Source organism: Sceloporus occidentalis, unplaced genomic scaffold, assembly GCF_023333645.1.
Source record: "Sceloporus occidentalis isolate IW3139 unplaced genomic scaffold, rSceOcc1.0.p SCAF_6, whole genome shotgun sequence".
Classification (NCBI taxonomy): Eukaryota; Metazoa; Chordata; class Lepidosauria; order Squamata; family Phrynosomatidae; genus Sceloporus; species Sceloporus occidentalis.
The window spans coordinates 137,220,529-137,244,474 of NW_028316986.1; the positions used below are offsets into that span (position 1 = coordinate 137,220,529).

At 40.4% G+C, this 23,946-nt stretch overlaps 1 protein-coding gene across 1 annotated transcript in view; it reads right to left on the bottom strand.

Annotated features, from left to right (window-relative positions):
- Positions 1–23,946, bottom strand: part of ERICH1 (glutamate rich 1) — an 86,254-nt gene that overhangs the window by 42,554 nt on the left and 19,754 nt on the right. Inside the window, exons 2-3 of the mRNA XM_089528575.1 lie at positions 22,804–22,956; positions 7,990–8,130 (exon numbers count right to left, since the gene is read on the bottom strand). Of these exons, the coding sequence (XP_089384701.1) occupies positions 7,990–8,130; positions 22,804–22,956 (294 nt within the window). The remainder of the gene's footprint in view (positions 1–7,989; positions 8,131–22,803; positions 22,957–23,946) is intronic.

A 23,946-nucleotide genomic window follows, 5' to 3' on the forward strand; every position in this document is an offset into this window, starting at 1 on the left:
ATTTTTTTTTAAAAAAGTTGGGGTGAAAAGCTTAAGTAAAAATTGGTGAAGCAACAATAAATTAAGCACAGTTAAGCAATGTTACAGATGTCCAATTTGGTGTAGTAGTTTGAGAGTTAAGACTATACTGGAGACCAGGAAGGTTATCAGAGAGAGGGAAACTGGGGGGAAAAAGGCATACTCTTAATCCATGAAGATCCAGGAATGCTCCAGCAACAAACCACTCCTGGGATTTCACCATGAATGGTTTGTTGCTGGAGCATTCCTAGATCTTCATGGATTAAGTCCTGGATAAGCATGATCTGCCTGAAAATCTTCAGTACGATTGCATGAGTTTGCCGGGAGTATGACTTTTACTCCTCCCACCCAGACTGACAATCTCCCAGGGTCCAAATCCCCACTCAAGTAAATACCCACTGGATGACCTTGACCAAGTCACACTCTCTCAGCCTCAGAGCATGGCAAAGGCAACCCCCCTCTGAAGAAAGGTGGCAAGAAAACCCTATGGGTCGCTATAAGTAAAAAATGACTTGGAGGCACACAACAACAACAAAAAGCAATATTGTGTTGGTGATATTTGAAGTGTAAGCCCTCACCAGGACAGTTTCTAGTGATACACCCACAGAGAGTCACATTTGGGTAACTGTGCTAATCTAAAACCCATTTCCAGCAGTTTTCATCTCCAGTCTTTTGTAAAGCCACCCTAAATACTTAGAATTACAACAGGGATAGCTCACAACAATATACCTGGCCGAGAAAATCAATTTCCCTCTCAATTACTGTGGACAGCTGAACCCAAAATCCACAGGGGGGTCCAAATGGGAGTGGGCATAGTCCTTGGTAATCAAAAAGTTGTGGGGCTTTGACTATGTGAACCCTGGTCCCACTAAATGCTTTAACTAGCTTAGAAATGCAGTCCAGAGATCCCAATCTACTAGGGCTGCAGTAAGATGAGGGGTAGGCAAGGTGACAAAACTTGATTACCAAGGGAGCCCATTCAACCATACAACCAAGGCTGAATTAAGTTGGTTGGGGGACTGAAGGAGTTCCACTCCCCTCCCAATTATGCACACATGTGAGCTTCCCCAATGGAGGACTGATTTTGCAGTATGGCAAATCAGGATTAGTGGTTATGCATCAACCCCTTTTAGGCCAGCTGTGTATAAACTTCCTGATTTGTCCCAGACAGCACAATTGAGACAACAGTCTTATCTTTACTCCCACCAGAGTTGGGAATAGTGCTGATGACACTGCTAAGAAATTGATTGTCAATTTACTAACTGCAGTCAGGACTTTGCTAGCAAGGTATGTAAAAGCCCCTGTGATCCCTACTGATGGCATGTGTGTGCCTCCAAGTTGCCTATTGACTTATGGCGATCCATGAATTTCATAGGTTTTTCTTAGGCAAGGAATACTCAGAGGTAGTTTGGCCTGACCCTTCCACTGTAATATAACATACAGTATCTGGTATTGGTTGGCAGTCTCCCATCCAAGTACTAACCAGGGCTGACCCTGCTTAGCATCCAAGATCAAATGGGGTCTGGTGCTTTTAGAGTATTTAGACCCACTCCTACTGTTACAGAATGGTTATTTATGGTATTAGTTGTACCCCAATTGAATGCATTGGCAGATATGGTGTAAAACAAATATTATTACTAAGTACAAAACAAGATTTTCTTCCCCCAAATGGCTGTATATATTAAAGTAACTATTTCTTGGTGTTTAATAGGATGAATGTTTTTGTTTCAAATAAAATTCACCCCTAGCTTTTTATTTAATGGGAAATCACCCTTTCAACCTGGGGTTTCACAGAATATGGTAAAGAACAGCAAGATTAAAACTGAGACCATTGATTTGATGTTTTGGTATGAAGTATTACAATATTCATGGTAAGGAGACTTTTTCTAATATTGTTCAGGTAGTGGAAAGACCACCGCCCCACTGGTAACACTATTGCTATCTCCTGACTCCTTTGAGCTATTCTATCATTACCTTTCCAGGCAAGAGAGTATTAACTATAGGATCATTCACATTATTAAAAATATTCCTAATCCAGGCACATCCCAGTTATACAACAGGCCATTCAAAATCTCTAGGCAGAGATTGCACACTTGCTCCCCTGCATGCTGCACAGAGTATACTGCTGTTATATAAACTAAACATTAAGAATAATAGTCTCAGAGGTCAATATACATAATTGGATCAATTTTGTTTAAATGCCCAAAAGACACATATCCAACACTGCATTTATGGCATTGGAGCAGCATGAATCAAAATTCTAGCAAGAAGAAAATCACCCTCATCTAACAGCAATGCACAGAAACAATTAGATACTTTAAGGTACACATTGGTAGAATACAAGGGTAAATTATGTGAGAGTGAGAACTGGAGGAGGAAGCACTGCTGAATATTCAGGAATATTTAAGAAGGGAAAACAACATTCTGTTATTGGACATAAGAGATACAAAGAAACATATTTTAGAGACATGACAATTTACATTTGATTACACTATAAAACTCTTTATAATAAAATACCAAGTAACAAGTCCCAAAATAATATTTAACAAGGAAAGGCTTCCAGATGGTGAAGAAATCTGTACTGATCCCATGATTTAATGAATAATATTACATTAAATGAGGCCACTGTCACCAGCAAAGTTATTCAGTACAGCTCTAAAGGGTTATATAAGCAGGAGTCTATTAATGAGGAACAAACAAGAGTTTAGAATTTTTTTTACAATTAATTGGAAATGAACTAATGTTTAAAGCGAGCTGCTAATCAAAACGTTTCAGACTCAAAAAGGTGAGAACACTGTGTTCTTCAATGATGTCAGAACAATTTATTGTATTAGGGTGAATTTCCATGTTGTTCCATTATGTTCAGGACTGCATTTTCATTACATATCTCTCTATATACCTACTTGAAATCCCACTGGTGAGGTGACTTTAAAACCTCTATCATTCCACTAATGATATACCAGTACATGCAAGGTGTTATCTAGGATATGCTACTGTATGACAAATTCTTCAATCCCAGAATTGTGTTCAGATCAGCGAGTGAAGCTGCCAGAGAGGAAAGAACTTGGAAAGTACACCTGTATCTATCAGAATGATAACTGATCCAGAGACGTACAATGTGTAACCTAAGAAGGTAAAAAAGAACTATAAACACAAAGGATCCTGTCATGGTGGCTATCCCTTAGGACAAAGCATGTCTCTTCACACTGGATGAGGAGTTCAATTTTTAATTGATTTCTGCAATTCACTTATGTCTCCCCTCTAACACCAAAACCTCTCTTGAGAACTGGGTAAATCCAGCTGAATGAAAAGGGCCTACTGCGCCTCAGGTCTGTGTTCAGATGCCAGCATTCAATACTGGAGAAACTGATTAACATCTAAGGAAACCTGTCATTGACTTGTACAGTACTGTTTTGATAATTTTATTAAAAGATATAGCCATGTTAGTCTGTAGAATTAGCATGTAGAGAGATCTTGTAGCACCTTTGAGACTAACTGAAAGAAAAAAGTTGGTAGCATGAGCTTTTGTTGACTGAAGTCTACTTCCTCAAATGCATATACAATGCATACAGCATTTATTGTTAGTTACCACTAAGTCGGAACTCTGCCTTACATAAGAGTTAGAATACAGATTTTTAAGACTTTAAAACACTGCTTATAAGCAGCAATATGTCATGAAAAAGCGAGAACATGACTAACATTACTTCCCCATCAAAGCTTTCACTCTTTGTTCCTTTCCAAGCCAGATGGTAGGCCTTAAGACATTTTTCCTAAAGGAATGTTTTTAAGTAAATAGATAATAATAAAATACATCAGAAGAACCATAGTTCAAAATTAAACAGCTTGGAGCAATGAAGTTATTGAATTAGCTACTGGCTTTTGACAGATGATAGTTTATCTATGGCCCAAATGCTGACTATCAGATTACAGCCATTGAAAATGTTATCAAAATTGGCAATTTCAGACTCAATGTTTCCTAGAACCCCAAGTTTTAACCTGTTTCATTCCGAAATTCAAATTTGTCAAAATCCTTAGGTAGTATAGCCATTTCCACAGTTAAGGAAATCTTTTTCCAGGTCTATTTTATTGCTCTTGTTTTAGAGTAGTGCTCTGGAGCTGCTATAAATAACAGTTTTCACAAAACAGGATCTAGCTTCAGAGGGCTCATGCTCAAACATCTTGCTCATCCTGTGCCCTGCTAATTATACTGATGAAGCTATAATCCTGCACATATGTTCTAGTAAGGGGGAAAGTAACTGACAGGGGTTGTCAATAAGATGTTGATGGAGGGGGGAGCAGTAAGGCAGAAGGTATACATATGTCCTTCTAATTTCCTATGACTGTCCAAAACAGATTTCTATGCATACACATTTCTAGAAAACAGATATGCTTCTGATGTCGGAATACTATAATCTAAAGTAATTTCTATAGGGAAGCCTAGTGAATGCATCAGCTACTGCTAAAATGTGAGCCTTGGCAAAATGGACATGTGAAATAAATGTAAACAAATGCTCAGTAACTCCATACATAACAGAAATTAGTTTAGCCTTCCTCAGTCACTATACTCATTTTGGACTACAACTCCCATCTGTCACAGCTATCATGACAAAGAACTTTATAAATTATAGTCCAGAACACTTAAAAGACACCAGGTTCCACTATGAGAATTTGCCTCTTTTATGCATTGTGGCATGAGCAGGGAGTCTTTCATAAATGGATGAGAAAAGAGAGTTGGCAGAAAGAATATATCACAACTATTACAGAGATTGACACTGTATAAGCAGGTAGTCCTGTTGGCTATGGCTGTGTACGACATGAGAAGCCAGAGATTTTGGATCAATCAGTCAGGGTGCAGCAGCAGACTGCTACTTCATCATGAGTAAGGATTCCTGAAAATTTCCGGCATGGTGTGTTATGTTACATGAACACATCCTATGTACCACTGTCACTAAGGGCTGGAACAGATGGCCCGTAAAAGACGCTTTCAGTGCATCATCAGAATGCGGCGTTTACAAGCCACATACTCAGATGATACTCTGAAGCCACCCAGATGTGGGCAGCTTCAAGATGCTCCAGCACCGCTGCATTTATATGCTGCATGCTGCTAGGGCGGTTTGCAGTCAACTTCAAGCCATGGTGGGGAAGGAAAGGCCAGCTTTTTGCCAACCAAAAAAGGAATGGATATTTGCCTCTCCTGTTTTGGCTGGCTTCAAGGCAGACTGAGGCCACAGTGTGTGTTTGCGACAGCTCCAATATGTCTTCGGAAGGGGCAGCTTCAAGCCGCCCCTTCAGGGCCATCTGCTTTCCCCTTAAATCAAGTTTGGAGAAAAGCAGTTTGAGCATGCTGGACACTGTTTGCCCAAGCTAATACAAGAAAGAGAAAAGCTTCAGTTCCAAGACTTACTTTTAGGGAAAAGCCTTTGATTATTTAAAAACTTATTTAATTATAATCATATTCATTCAAAAGGATGTATTATTTAACGGAACTACAGAAAAGAGATAATATTAAATACTGTCAGAGCTAAATACTATTCATAACCTCTATAATTTGTAGATGACTGAAGATTCTTTGCTTTATGCCTGTTGCTCTGGATCTGTTTGGATTTTCTAGGAGTTGCTGTGCTGGTCACCTAATGTCAGGATCTGAGTTTTTCAGCTTGTCTGCCATAGTTAATGGTGATCCACCCTGCTTGCTAGAAACCTATTATCTTGTACTAACGCTGGATGATGGGAAACACAGTTCTAAGATAATTGCTAAGGCTACTGCATGCATTCCTTTGGTGATTAATGAGCAGGTATGAAGTGGGGAAAGGCTATGCTTGGAGTCTCACAGTCAATCTCATGAGAATGGATGGTACCGGGTTAGAAGGAGGCTGACCCTTGGAAAATGAGAGCATTTGGCTTTCTGGATGAATGGAGTGTCATCCCGCTTAAAATCTGAATTACTGTATGCTTTAACTATACTATGTGTTAAAGCTGGCTTTTCTGTCCTGACAATGTATATTTGCTGGAAACATCTTTAGTTCCTGAACCAAGTTTTCTGGTTCACTACTAAAGCTTGAATTTCTGAACTGAAGCAATCCTGTACTTGAAACCTATGCTCTCAAGGTACCACAGTTCTATACAAAAGTCAGATCAATGTCCGTATTAAGTATTAATATTTAGGTATTAAAGCTTAACAATTTTTAAGCTTTAGTCTATAAAGAAATTAACAGGAGAACAAGTTACAATTTTTGTACTAAGATGCATTCTAGCAACACAAATAGCATAGATAAATATGCTGTCTGGTACAGCTTACATAGACCTTGAATCAGGCTAGGCACAACCCTAGACCTCTATAGCAAAGTTTGTCATAAATTAGACCTTCTCATTCTTCCCAGGCCATAAAACACCTACCCTTATAAAATGGCGAAGGAATAATGAACAGAGAAATGTGTGACAACCCATGTCTTAAACTGGCATATTTTGCTACTGACAAATTATGTTCTGTTTGTAAGCTTTAAGTACTTCCAGCAATTTTTTAAAGCCATGGCTTTGACACTGCGGTTTATAGTTACTGACTGAATATTCACCTGTGTTGTAACTGTTTCAATAATTACCTGCCTTTTGTGGGGGGCATCAGTGCTATGTGGCTTTGCCTAGTGTGAACAATCTCCTCCCTTTCGGGTTCTACTAATGTACCAAAGTATTTCCTAAATACTCAACATATAGTCCACATTCAGTTCAACACAGACAAAATAATTCTCATTTTCCACACTCAGATTCCATTCAAATAAACAGAGGCACTCCTGTAAGAAAGAAAGTTCTGTGTAGTTTTGCTTGCCAGCAACAAATCTCTAAATTGGGAGAACGCGACTGTTATATAAATTAAATTTAAAAACAAACAAACAAATATTTGGCATATAAAATATTTCATGATTTTGATTTAATACAATTATAATTATATACAGCATGGTATAGTGGTCTGAGCATAGGACTTGGCCTCCAGAGATCAGGGTTTGAATTACTGAGTGACCTTGGGTGATTCACACACTCTCAGTCCCATCAAACCCTGTGCTAGGGTCACCTGAGGGTTGTCATAAATTGGAAATAACTTGAAAGAAGACAACAATTCTATAAGCCACACAAAAACCCAAAGCACTGCAGGCCCACATGGGTTTTATCCCATTGTGTTGAACACAGGCAATATACATGTATTATGAGCTTCTCCGTCTGACCAATTTTTACTTGTTTAATACAAAAGCTAAATCTTCTTGTATCTACTATATTAGGAAGAAAGCTTTTGGCAGAGAGACTCTCTCTGCAAGCTAGTTTTTCAGACACAGAGTGACATTTCAAAGTGTTGCAGTACAAACATTGAGTCCTCTGTCTAGGTACCTTATGTGGTGAAGACCAGTAAAAACTGTAGCAAGAACCCTATGAATTGTTGCACAATGTGTTTTTATGCAACATAGGACTTTCCCCACACAAAACTGTTTTGGGTTTTTTTTTTAAGAAATGAAATTTTCATATAAGCATTGCTGTTGCTTTTCCTGTTGTGTGCCTCCAGGTTGTCTCTGACTGATGTAAACACCAAATGCAAAAGGTTTATTTTTAAAAATATTTTTTAAATCCAAAAAAATGTGCAAAAGTTTGTGTCATCTCACTTTCCAAGGAGACAGCTATTGAAATTCCCCAGTACAGGTTTCACTGAAGTCAATAGCTCAGGCTTTCAAATTACCACATTTAGACACAAACCACTATCTGGACAAACTGATCCGATTGTTTTTGCCTTATTTGGCAGGGAGCTTCACCATGTGGAAACTGCCACCAAAGCAAAAGAAGACTATCATCTAGTAAAATCCGAGCCTCTCAGTTCCATACGTCTGTAAACCAGCACAACTCCATGAACAGCCCATTCTTACCCAGCCCATCTAGTTTTAAATACTGACCACTGTAAAAACAACACAACACTGAAACACTGTTTTTCACCTGGAACATCGGCATCATCACCATCATCATCGCTCCCAGAATCTTCATTACTGACTTCAGTATTAATAGCTGGTACATAATCTTCAGGAGGAAGAACCACTGTATACATTTTCTTTGGAGCCAGAATCTCACCCTTTTTATCTGGAAGACAATAACAAGAACGTTATTTTTGCTACAACACCTGTGTGATTACTGGGATATAAAGAATACTTCCAAATGTTCTTGTCCACAATACAAATGGATGTCTTGATACACTGATACACTCCATCCAAGAAATGGTCAATCATCATGAGATTTTTCTGCACTTTCCATTTTCTGCTAAATTTTGGTTGTGCAAAAACATTTATCTTTTCAGAAAATACATTTTTGCACAGAAAACAGTGTATTTGTGCATGGCAAGGCTTTCCCACTACAAAACTGATCTCCTTTTTTTAGAAATGATATTTTCATAAAAAATGTTTCTAAATGCCTAAAAATAATCAAAAAGATGGACAAAACCCTATGTCCCACTTAGCAGGAAGAAAGCCTCTCAAGTTCTTTATTCTTTTAAAATTGAAATACATGTAAATTCACATCGCTAACTTGCATCACCTGAGAGACTGTACTCTTGGAAAGCATAAAGATTTCTGTTACACCCTCTCTGTTCTGAAAGAACTTAAGCCAAGGCTAAGAGCTGAAGGAGATGGCCTGGAAGGAGCGGCCTATGGCTGCTTTGGCCCTGTTCGCGTAAGGACCGTGGTGACAGCACAGCCCTCTTCCAAAGCAGGCCACCACCATGGTACCACATGGTCACCAGTAGGAGCGGATAAAATCTGCTCTTTTGGGGACAGCTCTTCCTGGCTTTGCGCAGCCTCATGGCAGCTTCTGGCCACTTTGGGGCCATGCGTTGTGTAAACACTATGCCCCCAAAGTGGCCAGACAATGAGCCCTAATATTTTATGGAGTTTGGTTCCAGGACCCCCGTGGATACCAAAATGCATGGATGTTCCAAGTTCCATTACATAGCATCACATACTAATAAAATGATGTCCCTTATATAAAATGGTAAAGTCAAGATTCTAGGAGTCCTGGTCGCATAGTGGTTAAATGCCTGTACTGCAGCCACTCACTTGAAAAACCACAAGGTTGCGAGTTCAATACCAGCCAGGGGCTCAGGGTCAGCTCAGCCTTGCATTCTCCTGAGGTCGCTAAAATGAGTATCCAGCTTGTTGGAGCCAATTAGCTTACACTGCTTAGGGAGTGCTTAAGTGTGCTGATAAGCAGTATAAAAACATAGTTGCTATTGCTATTTGCTTTTTGAAATTTTTAAAAAATATTTTCAAGCTGCCGATGGTTGAATCCATGGATGCAGAATCTATTGATATAGAGGGCTAGCTGCACTTATTTTCATATATAGGGAATTACACAAGCAGCGCAAGAACAAGAACCAAATAAGCAAAAGCTTTACACCTCTAATTCTTTCTAATTTGCCTGTAGAATCATAGAATCACAGAGTTGGAAGAGACCGCAAGGGCCATCCAGTCCAAGCCCCTGCCACGCAGGGACTCTATATCAAAGCACAGATGGCCATCCAGCCTCTATTTAAAGACCTCTAAGGAAGGAGATTCCACTACACTCCGAGGGGGTGTGTTCTACTGTCGAACAGCCCTTACTGTCAGGACGTTCCTCCTAATGTTGAAGTGGAATCTCTTTTCCTGGAGCTTGCATCCATTGCTCCGGGTCCTAGTCTCTGGAGCAGCAGAAAACAAGCTTGCTCCCTCCTCAATATGACATCCCTTCAAATACTTAAACAGGGCTATCATATCTCCTATTAGCCTTCTCTTCTCTAGGTTAAACATCCCCAGCTCCCTAAATCATTCCTCATAGGGCATGGTTTCCAGACCCTTCACCATTTCAGTCGCCCTCCTTTGGACACGCCCCAGTTTCTGAACATCCTTTTTGAATTGTGGTGCCCAGAACTGGATGCAATATTCCAGGTGGGGCCTGACCAGAGCAGAATAGAGTGGCACTATTACTTCCCTTGATCTAGACACTATACTTCTATTGATGCAGCCTAAAATCGCATTGGCCTTGTTAGCTGCCGCATCACACTGTTGATTCATGTTCAATCTGTGGTCTACTTAGACTCCCAGATCTCTTTCACATGTAGTCTCGTCCAGCCAGGTGTCATATCTGTGCATTTCATTTTTTCCGCCCTAAGTGCAGTACCTTACATTTCTCCGTGTTGAAATTCATTTTGTTAGCTTTGGCCCAGCTTTCTAATCTATTAAGGTCATTTTGAATTTTGATCCTGTCCTCAGGGGTATTAGCTACTCCCCCTAGTTTGGTGTCATCTGCAAATTTGATAAGTATGCCCCCAATTCTGTCATCCAAGTCATTGAGATGTTGAATAACACTGGGCCCAGGACAGAGCCCTGTGGGACCCCACTGGTCACTTCTCTCCAGGATGAAAAGGAGCCATTATTGAGCACCCTTTGGGTTTGTCCGGTCAACCAATTACAAATCCATGTAACAGTTGCCTTGTCTAGCCCACATTCTACAAGCTTGTTTGCAAGAATGTCATGGGGAACCCTGTCAAAAGCTTTATGAAATCAAGATACACTATATCCACAGCATTCCCTTCATCTAACAAGCTGGTAATTTTATCAAAAACCAAAAGATTAGATTTGTCTGGCATGACTTGTTTCTCTGAAACCCATGTTGACTTTTTGTGATTATGGAATTGCCTTCTAAATGTTCACAGACTCTCTGTTTAATGATCTGCTCTAGAATCTTTCCTGGACGATAATTCTTGGGATTCTCTTTTCCTCCCCTTTTTGAAGATGGGGACAACGTTTGCCCTCCTCCAGTCTGCTGAGACTTCTCCTGTTCTCCAGGAGTTCTCAAAGAGCATTGCCAATGGCTGTGATATTACATTTGCCAGTTATTTAATACCCTTGGATGTAGTTCATCTGGTTCTGGAGATTTATATTCATTTAGATTAACCAGGTATTCCTATACTATCTCTTTACTTATTCTGTGCTGAAATTCGCCTAATCTGTCCTCTGCTCCATTATCCTCAGGTTGAGCACCCTTTGCCTTTTCTGAGAAGACTGAGGCAAAGAAGGTGCTGAGTAATTCTGCCTTTTCTCTGTCCCCTCTTAGCATTTTGCCATCTTCTCCACGCAGTGACCCTACCGTTTCCTTTTTCTTCCTTTTGCTGCCGACATTGTTGTTCTTAACCTCTCTAGCAAGCCTGAGTTCATTCTGCGTGTTAGCTTCTCTGACTTTACCCCTACACATACTTGCTATTTTTTTGAATTCCTCTTTGGTGATTTCCCTATTTTTCCATTTCTTATACATATTCTGTTTAAAACTTAGCTCAGTTGAAAGTTCCTTAGTCATCCATCCTGGTTTCTTGAGACATTTCCCATTTTTCTTCCTCATTGGAATTGTTTGAAATTGTGCCTTCAGTATCTCCCTTTTGAGAAACTCCCATCCGTCTTGAACTCCCTTCTCTTTTAGTATTCCTGACCATGGGATCACCTCCAGTATTTCTCTAAGTTTACTGAAATCCACTCTCCTAAAGTCTAGGATGCGTGTCTGACTATGTCTGGCTTCTCCTTTCCATTGTATAACAAACTCCAGGAGTACATGATCACTCCCACCTAAGGATCCCACCACTTGCACTCCATTAGCTAGGTCATCCCTGTTGGTTAGGATCAGATCCAAAATAGATGGCCCCCTTGCTGCCTCTTCCATCTTTTAGACAATGAAACTGTCTCCAAAGCAAGTGAGGAATTTGCTAGACCTTGGGGATTTAGGATTAGACCTTGTACTTCCTTGACAGTGCCAAAATTGAGGGAAATGGGCTATGTTGTCCTCAACTGTAACAAGAAGTTAAATTGACAGGTAAAAATCAACTAAGGAACTATTCCATGTGAATGTAACAACAAGATTTCGCTTTATCAGTTGCATTAAGCCACCCAGTTACATGATCTCCAGATTTATATGGGAATGAGGGGAGGGTGTAAAATTCTGAAATACACTTTGATTATGACTTCCTCTTGCAGGCGTACAGTCTTTCAGAATTTAGGAATCTCCCTTCCCTTTCGCCTGCATGATTAAATACATGTAAGTCACTGATCCCATAGCAACTACGAGAAGGCACTAATATGGTCACTTCATCATCATTGCAGATTCAACCAAGAACTACTTCTGATCAACAGCAGCACCTGATCTCCAGCCCTGGTACAGTGTCTTTCCCCCCAACATTCAGTAAAGCAAACAGTAGCATTTTTTCCAAAAATTATCACTCAGCCTCTACAAAACACACACAGGAACACTGCAATAATGGAATGTAATATGGAGTAATTTTATAAAAACTATAATCCTCCTACAATAATTTTGTTGAAGAGTAGAAGGAGAAGTAGCACTCATATGCAATTATAATGCACTTCTCAAAGGCCTGCTGAGCCTTTAAAGAACATGGCTACAATTTACAAAAAGCATGATATCACTATTATCTTGTGGATTTTAAATGTGTAGCTACTGAGAAATTCAATGTAGTTCAAGGAACACCTGCTCTCACAATGACTGCTTCACACAAGCTGCGGACTGCGGACTATGCTACACTTGTGTACAGGACTCTTATAGATCTTGATGAGCAATCGAAAACATCTGCATGTCTTTTTTTGCTCAAAAGTAGAAATAAGGAAATTTCAGTGGCTTCAGGAGGTTAACTCTCCAATCATCATTCCACTCCCCTCAATAAGAAACAAATAAATAAAAACCCAGTGTCAAAATACAGTTTGTTTCCCACTCCAAAGATTAAGGAAAAGTCTTCACTTTTAGAGGTTAATAAAGGAAACAGAGAAATAATGCCATAAGATACAAACTGATTAATCATGCATTCTGAAGAGACAGACATAAAGTTAAAATTAATTGAAACTATTCGGTAAATTCACTTCTTTAAACTCATGCTAAACCCCTCGAACTACAGTCTTGGGGCTGATTTCTTCTACCAGTGATGATTAATAATGAGGTGTTAATCAGTGCTGGAATTAATGAGAAGCAAATGTGAAAGTTCTTCAGGGTGTTAGAATGTATTGGACAAAATCAGTCTTGCTTAGGAAAGAAAAATTGTAATTCTTAAGACATGCCATCAGATTCTCGAGCAGAATTTTTCACTCATGAACTAAAGAGCATTTGCAAAAGGCCTTGGACAATACTAGAATTCACAAACTTCCAGAAGCCTTTCTGAATAACACTGGACATTCGTGCACTTGGAAAGGTTTCAAGCAGAGGCATCAAGAAGCCCATCCCCTGTATCTCTGCAGGAATAACCACTTTGGATGTTCCTTCTGCAGAAACATGTCTATGTTCCTGCTTTGACATAGGTAATCATGTTCTCTGGAACAAAGACAGACTTACTGACAAGTAGGACCTACAGAGATTTGCATTTCTAATTTACTTCACATGGCATATAGTTTAGGAATTATTATTTCAAGCCATTAACAAGTAGTTAAGCAACCTATTGCTTCATTTATTGCACTCTGGGAGTTTCTGCCTAGTGCCAAGGGAATGTAATTTTTTTTTCCTTTTTAAAGACAGTTTATAACACTTGATTGTAGAGGACAGTCTGAACACGAAGCATTTATGAAGGCACAGCGTTTAAAGGGATTTAAAATAAATTGTTTGTAGGAAACCTTTGTCTTCCCAATATGTGGCTTTTTGCAGTTGGCTACACTTCTATTCTGAGATTTCTATCTTGTAATCCTATTAAGCAAAGGCTTGCTGCTGTTATGTGAACTACTTTTGATAACAAACGAGAATCCAAGCATTTATCTTAGGGAATGATTTATTTGAAAGTTCTACTTATGTATGTGGATCTTCAGAATACATACTGAGTGTACTGTTTTATCTGACCAATTCTCCAGCACATGGAGATCTGAAGAAAAATAAGGTAGCAACAACATAGTCCATATTTTTGTAGATACCAAATGGAGAAGGATCAGCTGCAATGGTTTTTTGGGGTCCCTCTAGAGAAGACTGATGGCATTTGAGAAGAGACTGAGGCCCAACAAAAACTGAGAGATAAAAGCAGCAGTTTGTTGATCCGCACAGAAAAACTATGACCTCAGGACATTATGAACAATCAACCATCTTATTGACAGTTATGCCATGTTAGCATAATCAGTCAACAGAATACAAATTCTTGATGGAAAGGCATTTAAAATGTCATATTCTACTCTACAATGTAATAATTACAGTCTGCTGCTCATTCTTGCCACAATAATTAACTGCTAAAATGAATTGTTTAATCAGTCTGCAAAAGTTGTTTATTCCATTATTACACTGCCAAAATTTTTCTCATGAATATGTATAGACAATATTTGCCTTGCTTGGCAGTGTATCATTGATAATGAATCCACAAATCAAAGCATTCTTTAAAAAAAAAAAGACACAACCCACTTTTAATAGAGGCAAGCAAAATTTTAGCAGGAACATGTGTGCAAATGCAAATGTTACTTGGGGACTAAGGCAACAGCATTAGTGAAGAAGTACTGCTTCTCTTCTACATTAGGGCTTCCCTTCTGTATTGGCTTAACAGAAGTAAAAACAGCTTATGAAGATCTATACTGCATGTAAAAAATAATAATCAGGATTTATTTCAACATGTTATTGTTTCCACCAATAAATATACCAACTACAGACCTATACCATCTCCTATATTTCTACAAATAAGTGAATCGCTTTCCAGTAATTTTGAATGATAGGTCAACTGATAAGTTAAGGTTCTTGCCATTAGACATTGAAAATGCCTTCAAATATTGCAGAAAGGAGAGTACCATAACTTATTGATTCTCTGTGTTTATAATGGGATGGAGAAATGTGAAGCCCTCCAGATGATATTAGACTGAGATTCTCATTATCACAATCAACATCTGAAGACTGATGAATTACAATCTAACAACAGCTGGAGGAGTACACAGTTCTCATTGTAAATGTCAGGCAGTATTCTTCAAGGCGTATTTGCTCTGAATGCAAGGGAAGAGAACATTCACAGGGGAGAATGGATATACAGACAAAAGGGTCATGGTTAATCATTCCCCAATCCTTAATTCTCCCTTGAAAACATCACTCTGTTCAGAGGCAGTCTCTCTTCCTCATCCTGCCTCAATGAGCATACATCTGGCATTGGGAAACCAGGTGAAGGAAACTTGCTTCAGGACAGAAGCACAGTAGTTGAAAAGCCAGTGGGGACAAGAATTATGATGTTTTCCCGCTTTGCCCATTGGATTCTTCCCTAAAAATGCCCCAATGCTTTCTACATTACCAATATGAAGAAATACAATATTACAGCTCTAGTTTGATAGCCCTGCCATTAAGAATGTTAATTGTCTTTTGATTTTAAGCACCAAGTGAAGACTTTTGCTTTTAATAGGATGCTGATTTTTTTAAAATATGATGATGTCAAAGCAATTTTTGATGTTGAGTAATAAATGCAGACAGAAGAGGGACTTTAGTTCCAAACTTATTTACTAGAGATTAAGCTCACTATGGGGCATACTTCTGAACAAGCTTGCATGGTACTGAGTTACTGTGTGTGTATGTGTGTTGTGTGCCTTCAAGTTGCTTCCAACTTATAGTGACCCTAAGGTGAACCTAGCATTGCCAGAATTTGTTCAGAGGAGTTCTTCACGGCTTCCCCCTGAGGATGAGAGAGCGTGACTTACATTTGCTATATTCATACCCATTAACATCTGAATAAAGTGTTACAGTTTGTGAAGATTTTAAAGAGTGTCTTTGAGATCACTGCTGTGGTATTTTCTTGTTTACTTGAACAAATGTTTGGAAAAAGTAACTGAACCCTGTCCCTAATATTTGTGTTAGAAAATAAATCACCCACTGCAGGCAGACCCAGGGAAAAGGAAGTACATCGAGTTCTTTTCATAGTATGAAACCACTCAAAGAGAAAATGTGTTTGTCACTCAACACTGGCTTTTTAATCTAATAGTATAATGCAGGGGTGTAGAATTTCTGACCCTCTAAATGTTTGGTCTAATGTTCCCACAGACTTTTACTAGCTATCATGCTGGCTGGGCTTTTGAGATATGAGATCTAACACCTGGAGTGTCAAAGGTTCCCCACTCCTGCTGTAGCCAGCACATTAAATACATGACAGCTAGGGAAGGCAGAAACTGCCCCCTTTTGTTCTTCCCTGTAATAAGCCAGGGAATTGCAAGAAAATCTTTATGTTGTATATCTGTTCCCAGTTGACCTTAAGTTCCTTTATCCTGCCAGTGGATATTCTTATTTAATTTTTTGAATCAGAATACTGACAGATCAATGATGATGCCAGAGCAATGCATGTGTAGTATGGATTTATATAATAATAATAATAATAATAATAATAATAATAATAATAATAATAATAATGTGAAGCCATTCTTGTGCAAAATGTCACACAGACATCCATGTACATACATCTGAATACCTGCTCAATACCTAAAGAGGGCTCTTTTCTATCACAGAATCATAGGGATACACAATCAAAGCCCCCTCGACAGATGGCCAGCCAGCCTCTGTTTTAAATTTTCCAAGGTAGTGTGATCTACTGTCAAACAGCACTTATTGGGGTTGTTCCCACTTAAGATTTGAAACGATTTAAAATACAACGTTTTTAATAAAATCGATTCAAAATAACACTGTTCTTATCCCGCTATCCGAATCGCTTTGTTCATCGTTCCCATCTGGTTATTTAAGTCGAAGTTTTTACCTGCAAGCGTTCCTACTTGGCATGGAATCGGTGTTTAAATAAAGCGATTCTTCTCCTCCATACCTTATTTGGAGCTGTCAATCAATAGTACGTCAGAATGACGTAACGTTAATCCGGAATATTTGGAAGCGATTTATCTTTTGGCATCGTTTCCATTTCATTGACTGTTTGTGAATTTAGCGAATTTAGGAAAGCGAATTTAGGAAACCCAAGCTCTTTCCAGAGGAACTATGGGATAGGTTTTCCATGACAGCATCCCCTCTTCATGTCTCCCAAGACAGCCAGGGAGAATCCCTTCAGAGAGCCCAGAGATCAATGAAGGAGGCTGCTGGAAAAGCAGGGAGGGAGCACTCTTCCCAAAGATTCTCTTTCCAGGGTTGGAGGAGAAGGCAGATTCCATTTGAGAAAGGGAGGGAGAAAGGCTCTATTCCCCCCCCCCCATTGATCAGAGCCCTTCCCCGCCTGGGTGCGATCAGATGCCTCCTCGCGAGGAGCCTTCCCTTCCCTGTCTGGGCGAGATCAGAGCCCAAGCGGGCAGGGAATGCCTCTTCGAGAGGAGCCTTCCCTTCCTGCCTCTCCTCCGTTAGAAATGGGCTTTCCCCACACAGAGGGGAGGTTGCAATCCACCGGCAGATGCAGGCGCTTGAGCAGCCGGGACTTCAGGCGCTTAAAGCGCTGAAGAGATTAAGCGCCTGTAAACCATTAAAATAAAAAATAAAAATAATCCTTATCTCTTATTGAAAGACCACAGCGGACAAAGGGGTGAGGGAAGCAAAAATGGCAACAGCCAGATGGATGGGGACAGAAAGGGCAACTCCCCGAAGGCCAGCCCCATCGCACTCGGCTCCTCCCATCCATCTAACCCAATTTCAAAGGTTGTCGTTCCTATTTAAATGCTCCGGTTCCTAACTCGAATCAAGGGAAAAACGTAGGCCGGACCCTAGTGTTTTTTTAACACGCGTTAAATGAGGAAAACTCGATTTAAATTTTTATCCCGCTCTACGATTCGATTTGTAGTGGGGACGATTGCGGGTTGCTCTAGAACCGTTCTAGGTTTAAATCGGATCCTAATAGGAACACCACTCCTTGGATTCGATTCAGAACGCGGGGTTTCACCTAGTGGGAACAACCCCATTGTCAAGAAGTTCTTCCTAATGTTGAGGTGGAATCTCTTTTCCTGTGGCTTGAATCCATTGCTCTGTGTTCTAATCTTTGGAACAGCAAAAAACAAGCTTGCTCCATCCTCAATATGACATCCTTTCAAATATTTAAACATGGCTATCATGTCACCTCTTAAACCTCTCTTCTCCAGGCTAAGCGTACCCAGCTCCTAAGCCACTCCTCATAGGACATGGTTTACAGACCTTTCACCATTTTGGTCTCCCTCCACTGAACACATTCCAGCTTGTCCACATCCTTCTTGAATCGCAGTGACCAGAACTCGACACAGTATTCCAGTTGATGTCTGACCAAAGCAGAATGGAGTGGTACTTTTACTTCCCTTGATCTATTCTAGACACTATGGCGGGTTACAGACCGCCCATTTGGGGCAGGTTGCACCCGCCCCTTTCCCCAGTGTATCGGGGCCTCAGTGGCCAGAACGGCAGCCGCTGAGGCCCCGATCCGCCACTTTTCAGGCTGCGGGGAAGCGGCAAAATGCTGCTTCCCCGCAGCCTGAAAAGAGGTGTCCCTGGGGCTTCAAGCCCCAAGGACACCCCGCGGCGGCGGGGAGGAGGAGAAAGGGGCCGCTTGGCCCCTTTCTCCTTTGGTCCGCTGGGCGCAGCCGTGTGAAGGCTGCGCCCAGCGGACCAAATCAGGAAGGAGCTCCGAAACTAAGCGCCCTGGAACAGAGCGAGGACATCACGTCCGCGCTGCCCCGTATAGAGGCGGCGCGCTCGTGACGTCCTCATGGCAGCATGAGACTTATGCATGAGTATATACAATATTTGTTGGACCTTAATTTTTTTTGGAGAATTTGACTTCTGACAAATATCAGGTTAAAATCCCTCATTACTACTATATCTCTAATTTCTGAATGTGTGGTCATCTGTTCTAGAAAGGCTTCATCTAAGTCCTCATTTTGACTTGGAGATGTGTAGCAGACTCTAACTGCCACGTCCCTGTTGTTTCTCTCCCCTTAATTTTTATCCAAACGCTCTCATCTTGGCTTCCATGATTTAAGTCATGGATCTGTTAAATGGTATACACATCCTTAATGTATAATGCTATTTCACCTCCTTTCCTTTGGTCTATTTCTCTGGAATAGGTTATACTCTCTATTACTATATTCAGTGATGCCTATTACTGTATATCACATTTGCCTTGCTGTGCTAAGAGTGCATCCTGTTTATTTCCCATGCTTTATATAGAGACACTTAAAACCATGGGCCATCCCCCAATCCTTCCCACTGTTTGCTTTTTGTGCTATTTGCCTTGCTCTATGTATAACATTTGGGCTATTATTGCCAGCACTTGATAAATTTGTGCCTTCTAGAATACTGTCTTCTTCCCCCCACATAACTCAGTTTAATGGCCTCCTGATCAGATCTTTCAGACTATTAGCAAAACCTTTCCTGCCAAAAGCTTTGAGGGGTAACCCATCCCTTAACAAAAGTCCACCTCAATAAAATTGCACACCTTGGTCTAGGAAGCCAAATAATTTGCAGTGGCACCATCTTTGGGGCCAGTTGTTCACCTCCACTATTTTCTTTCTCCCTTCCTGGGCTGTGCCTTCCACTGGAAGGCAGACAAAATAACCACCTGTGCGTCCAGACCCTTCATCCTCCTATCCAGAGCCTCATAATCCTTGTGATATTCTGAAAGCTATGCCTTGCAGTAACACTGGTTCCCACATGGACCAAAAGGAAAGAATAATGCTCAGTGAGCCTGAGGAATCTTGTCAGTGTCTCCATTACATCGTAAATTTTTGCCCCAGGAAGACAGCACACCTCTCCAGCCTTCCTCTGTACCCGTGCTTTGTATTATAGCAGAGATTTCCCACCCTCCCCTCATCCCATGCCTGACTATGTGAATCTGAAGTTAGGATTGATGAGTGTTGTCTCGTCAGGACCTAGGATACCAACTGGGAGGCCTATGCTCCATTTCAAAGGGTTTCCTATGGTTTGCCCAGAAGACTACTGATTCTGAATCCAAAAGGCTGAGGGAAGATGTGATGAATGGGTCCTCCATTCATCTGAGGATTTGAAAGGGTTGAAGGTTGGGGGAAGGTCCTGCAGGCCAATGAGGGTTCATATCACATTCTAATGCGGTTACATCACAGCTAAGATAATGCCCAACTGACCAAGCAGTTGAGCAGACCTGGGAACAGATTTCCATACAGAGTTTTTAAAAAGGCTTGTTGAGACCATGTGGTTTGAGTCTTCCCTTTGTTGGCCTGTCCAGCTGGTGGTCCGTGTACCCAGGGGTAGGCCTAAGGGGCTGGTCGAGCTGGACATGGAGTCCAAGCTCGTAGCATCCAGAAACGTCAAGGACTACAATATCTATCTGAGCCTGCAAGTAGGATTAGGAATATGTGTTAGTTAGGGCGATTAAGTTTTCTGGTTTATTTTACCTGGCTTGGCTGAAATGACTGTTTTCTGTACCTCACATTCTGTGCCTACAAGACAAGGAGGTCTTGTATGAGTGATATCTCTTTTGCTCTAGAATTCATTAATTACAATAAAAGCTTTTCTTTAAAAAGTATCTTGGCTTTCTATCACACTGCTTTAGCTCAGTTACTGCTTCCTTAAGTTAGCAAGAGAGGGAACTATAGTTCACTTAGCAAGTCCTAGTGTGGTCTAAGGAAGTTCATTGTAATTCACTAGGTGGTGGCAGCTTGGAATAGATGGCTTCAGGAGGTCCCCTTTAGCTCTGCAGGAGTGGGCAAGGGTGGTTCAGGAGACCATGGGAACTAATAACCTTCTGTGTGCAAAGAGCCAGAACAGGATTGCTGATTTGGCTCCTGTATTTGTGTGCACTTTCCCTTCTTTTCCCATCCCTCCGGTTTTTACAGTTGTCCTAAAATACACATGTTTATCAAAAGAAGTAGGGGTTTTTTTTGGAGGGGGGGGGGGTTGGCAGCTTTCCCTTTTAAAATCTCTCTTACCTTTCTGGCTTTCTTCCTAGAATAAGCATCACACATCCTCCTTCCCTCCTCTCCTTGCCAAACCTAAGATGCTTGGGGATGTGTATTGATAGGATATACTTATAAGTGGAATTAGACACATACATAAAATTCAAATAAGGATAGAAATGTGCCGTTTTGCAAACAGCCCTCAGCAAACAACCAGCTGCATCCACACATTTACAAAATCTGCTGCATCAATTATGTCCACAAATAATGGAACATCCATTGCACATTTCAGCTCCAGGACACTTTGCAGCATTTTACATCCCTGGACACAGCCCACTGAAATCAACTGACACATCAATATAACATGAAGTTAAGCAAAAAAATCCACCCCAGTCAATATTCTGTTCTGTTAGAATTTAAGAAGACTGTTTTTATACCTTTGAAGATGGATCATGCCGGAGCTCTACTTGCCTTGGTTACATCCTGTTAGGACTACTGTAATGTACTCTACTTAGGTCTGCTTTTGAAAAGTGTTCAGAAATTTCAACTGGCCCAAAGAGCTGCAGCCAGGTTGTTAACTGGGGCTGGCTACAGGGAACACACCACTCCCTTGTCGCAAAAGCTCCACTGGCTACCAGTCTGTTTCTGAGCATAATTTCTGTTTTTTTATCTATAAAGCCCTATATGGTTTGAGTTCAGGCTATTTAAAAGACTTGGCATAGTGGTTTGAGTGTTAGACTATGACTATGGAGATCAGGGTTTGATTCCCAGCTTGGCCATGAAACCTACCAGCAAGTTACATGTTCACAGCCTCAGGGAAAGGCAATGGCAACCCTCCTCTGAACAAATCTTGCCAAGAAAACCCCATGGTAGGTTCTTCTTAGGGTCATCGTAAATCAGAAATGACTTGAAATTACACAACAACAACTAACAATAATAATCTCCCTGTATTAGCCTATTAGGGTTTTAACATCATCTGGAAAGTCCTTCCTTTTTGTCCCATCACCTTCTCAGGCTAATCTGGTGGGAAGAAGGGAGAGGGCCTTCTCAGTGGTTGCTCCCATACTTTAGAACTCCCTCCCCAGAGAAGCCAGGCTGGTTCTATCCTTGTTCTCATTCCAGCGGCAGCTTAGAACATTTTTGTGCCACCAGGCCTTTACAAACTGTTGAGCTTGGGCTCTTAATGTTGTCTGGTGCTAATCTGAAAGTTTTTTTTAAGTGTTTGTATCTAGTTTATAGCACGTTTTAATATTTTAAATTGTTTTAATGTGATCATTTAATTTATATTTTATACTTTCTTTTAACTTTTAAATTTTGTTAGCTGGCTTGAATCCCATCACAGATAGGATATAAATGAATAATAATAATAATAATAATAATAATGTGAGGGGCAAACAAATTCATGGGATCTTCAAGATACTACTCAGAGTCCAGATATGAGTTGTGCAGGTTTACCTCCTTGAACAGTACTAGCAAGTGTATGTAATATAAACGTGCAAGTGTTTAATATACATATGCACCCTGCTGAATTTTCTTTGCTGAATTTTAAGGAAAGAATTAATCAGTACTTTAAGAATGCAGTTTACAGCTTCCAGTTACATTATTGTAATGGCAAATAATCAAAGGTGATTTTCCTGAGCAATCAGATCAATGTTGGTTGAATGTTTAGGACAATAACATGAGTTTTCTAAGGCAATGTACAGTTAGGTTGAGAAACAAAACTAAAACATAGCATAGTAGTGCAATTAAATTCAACATGAAAACCCAGCACAAAGAATAGTGTACTGATGACTTTTTAAAAAATCCCTTTACATCTATTCTATTGAAAGCAAATAGCCTTATTATGCCAGTTTCTCATATTTACCATCAGTTCAAGGTTTCAGCTTCATATAGAGCATGCTATTTTTTTTAACTTCCTGCAACGACCTATGTGACATCTGAACACACACCACAAACTCTCTCCATTTGGAAACTGCATTACCTGAAAACCTTGAGCAGCCTGGAAAAGCTGTTGCATTATCAGAATCTTCTCGAGCTGAAACTGGCGCTCTTGGAACCGTGCTTGTCTCCACATCTGAAGAAACCACACCAGGAGGAACAGGAAAGAGTTTCTCCAGTACTTTCTTTCTGAACACTACAAACAAAATAATTGTTATTTATAACTTGAGATGCTATTAATCATGTGCCTTCAAGTTGTTCCTAACTTATGGCAACCCTAAGACAACCCTATCAGAGTTTGTTTTTGGTGAAACTGGTTCAGAGGGGTTTATTTCTGAGACTGACATAGTGCGACTTGCCCAAGGTCATCCAGGGGGTTTCATGGCTAAGTTGGGATTTGAACCCAGGTCTCCCAGAGTCCTAATCCAATATTCAAAATAGTAAACTACAGTGGGTCTCATAACATGTGATAAAGGTTAGATTCTCTTATGTCCACACTGAAACTTCTTTGGAAAGAACATCCCTTCTGTGGGAGTTCAAAAATTTTGCAACTGGCAAAAACAAAATGGTGTATGGGGACAGCTACTAACCACAAGAGGCCTCCCATTTTGGGAGAAAGGCAGGATATAAATCCAATAAATAAACAAACAAATAAATAAAATAAGCTTTGCATACAACGGTGATATCATTATGCTGGGGTGTAGAGTGATCTAATCCGATGTCAACTATGTCTTCTATTCTGTTTTAGTCAGCATGGTGTAGTGGTTTGAGCACTGGACTATGATTCTGGAGATCGAATCCCCACTCAGCCATGTGAGCCCACTGGGTGACCTTGGACAAGTCACACTCTCTCAGCCTTAGAGCATGGTAATGCCAAAAACCCTGTGAAGAAACTTGGCAAGAAAACCCCATGATAAGTTTGCCAATAAAAGGTAACGGTAGTCCCTTGATATGAACGTCTAATTGTGTCCGAATGTAGGAGGTGGTGCTCATCTCTGTTACTAAGCCGAAGAGCCAGCGTTGTCCGAAGATGAAGCTGGTGGTCATGTGGTACCTCTTTATCTACTTGCATTCACATGCTTTTCAACTGATAGGTTGGCAGAAGCTGGGACTAGTGACAGGAGCTTTCCCATCATGCGGCACTTGAACTGCCAACCTTCCAATCGTCAGAATTGGTGTCTGCCAC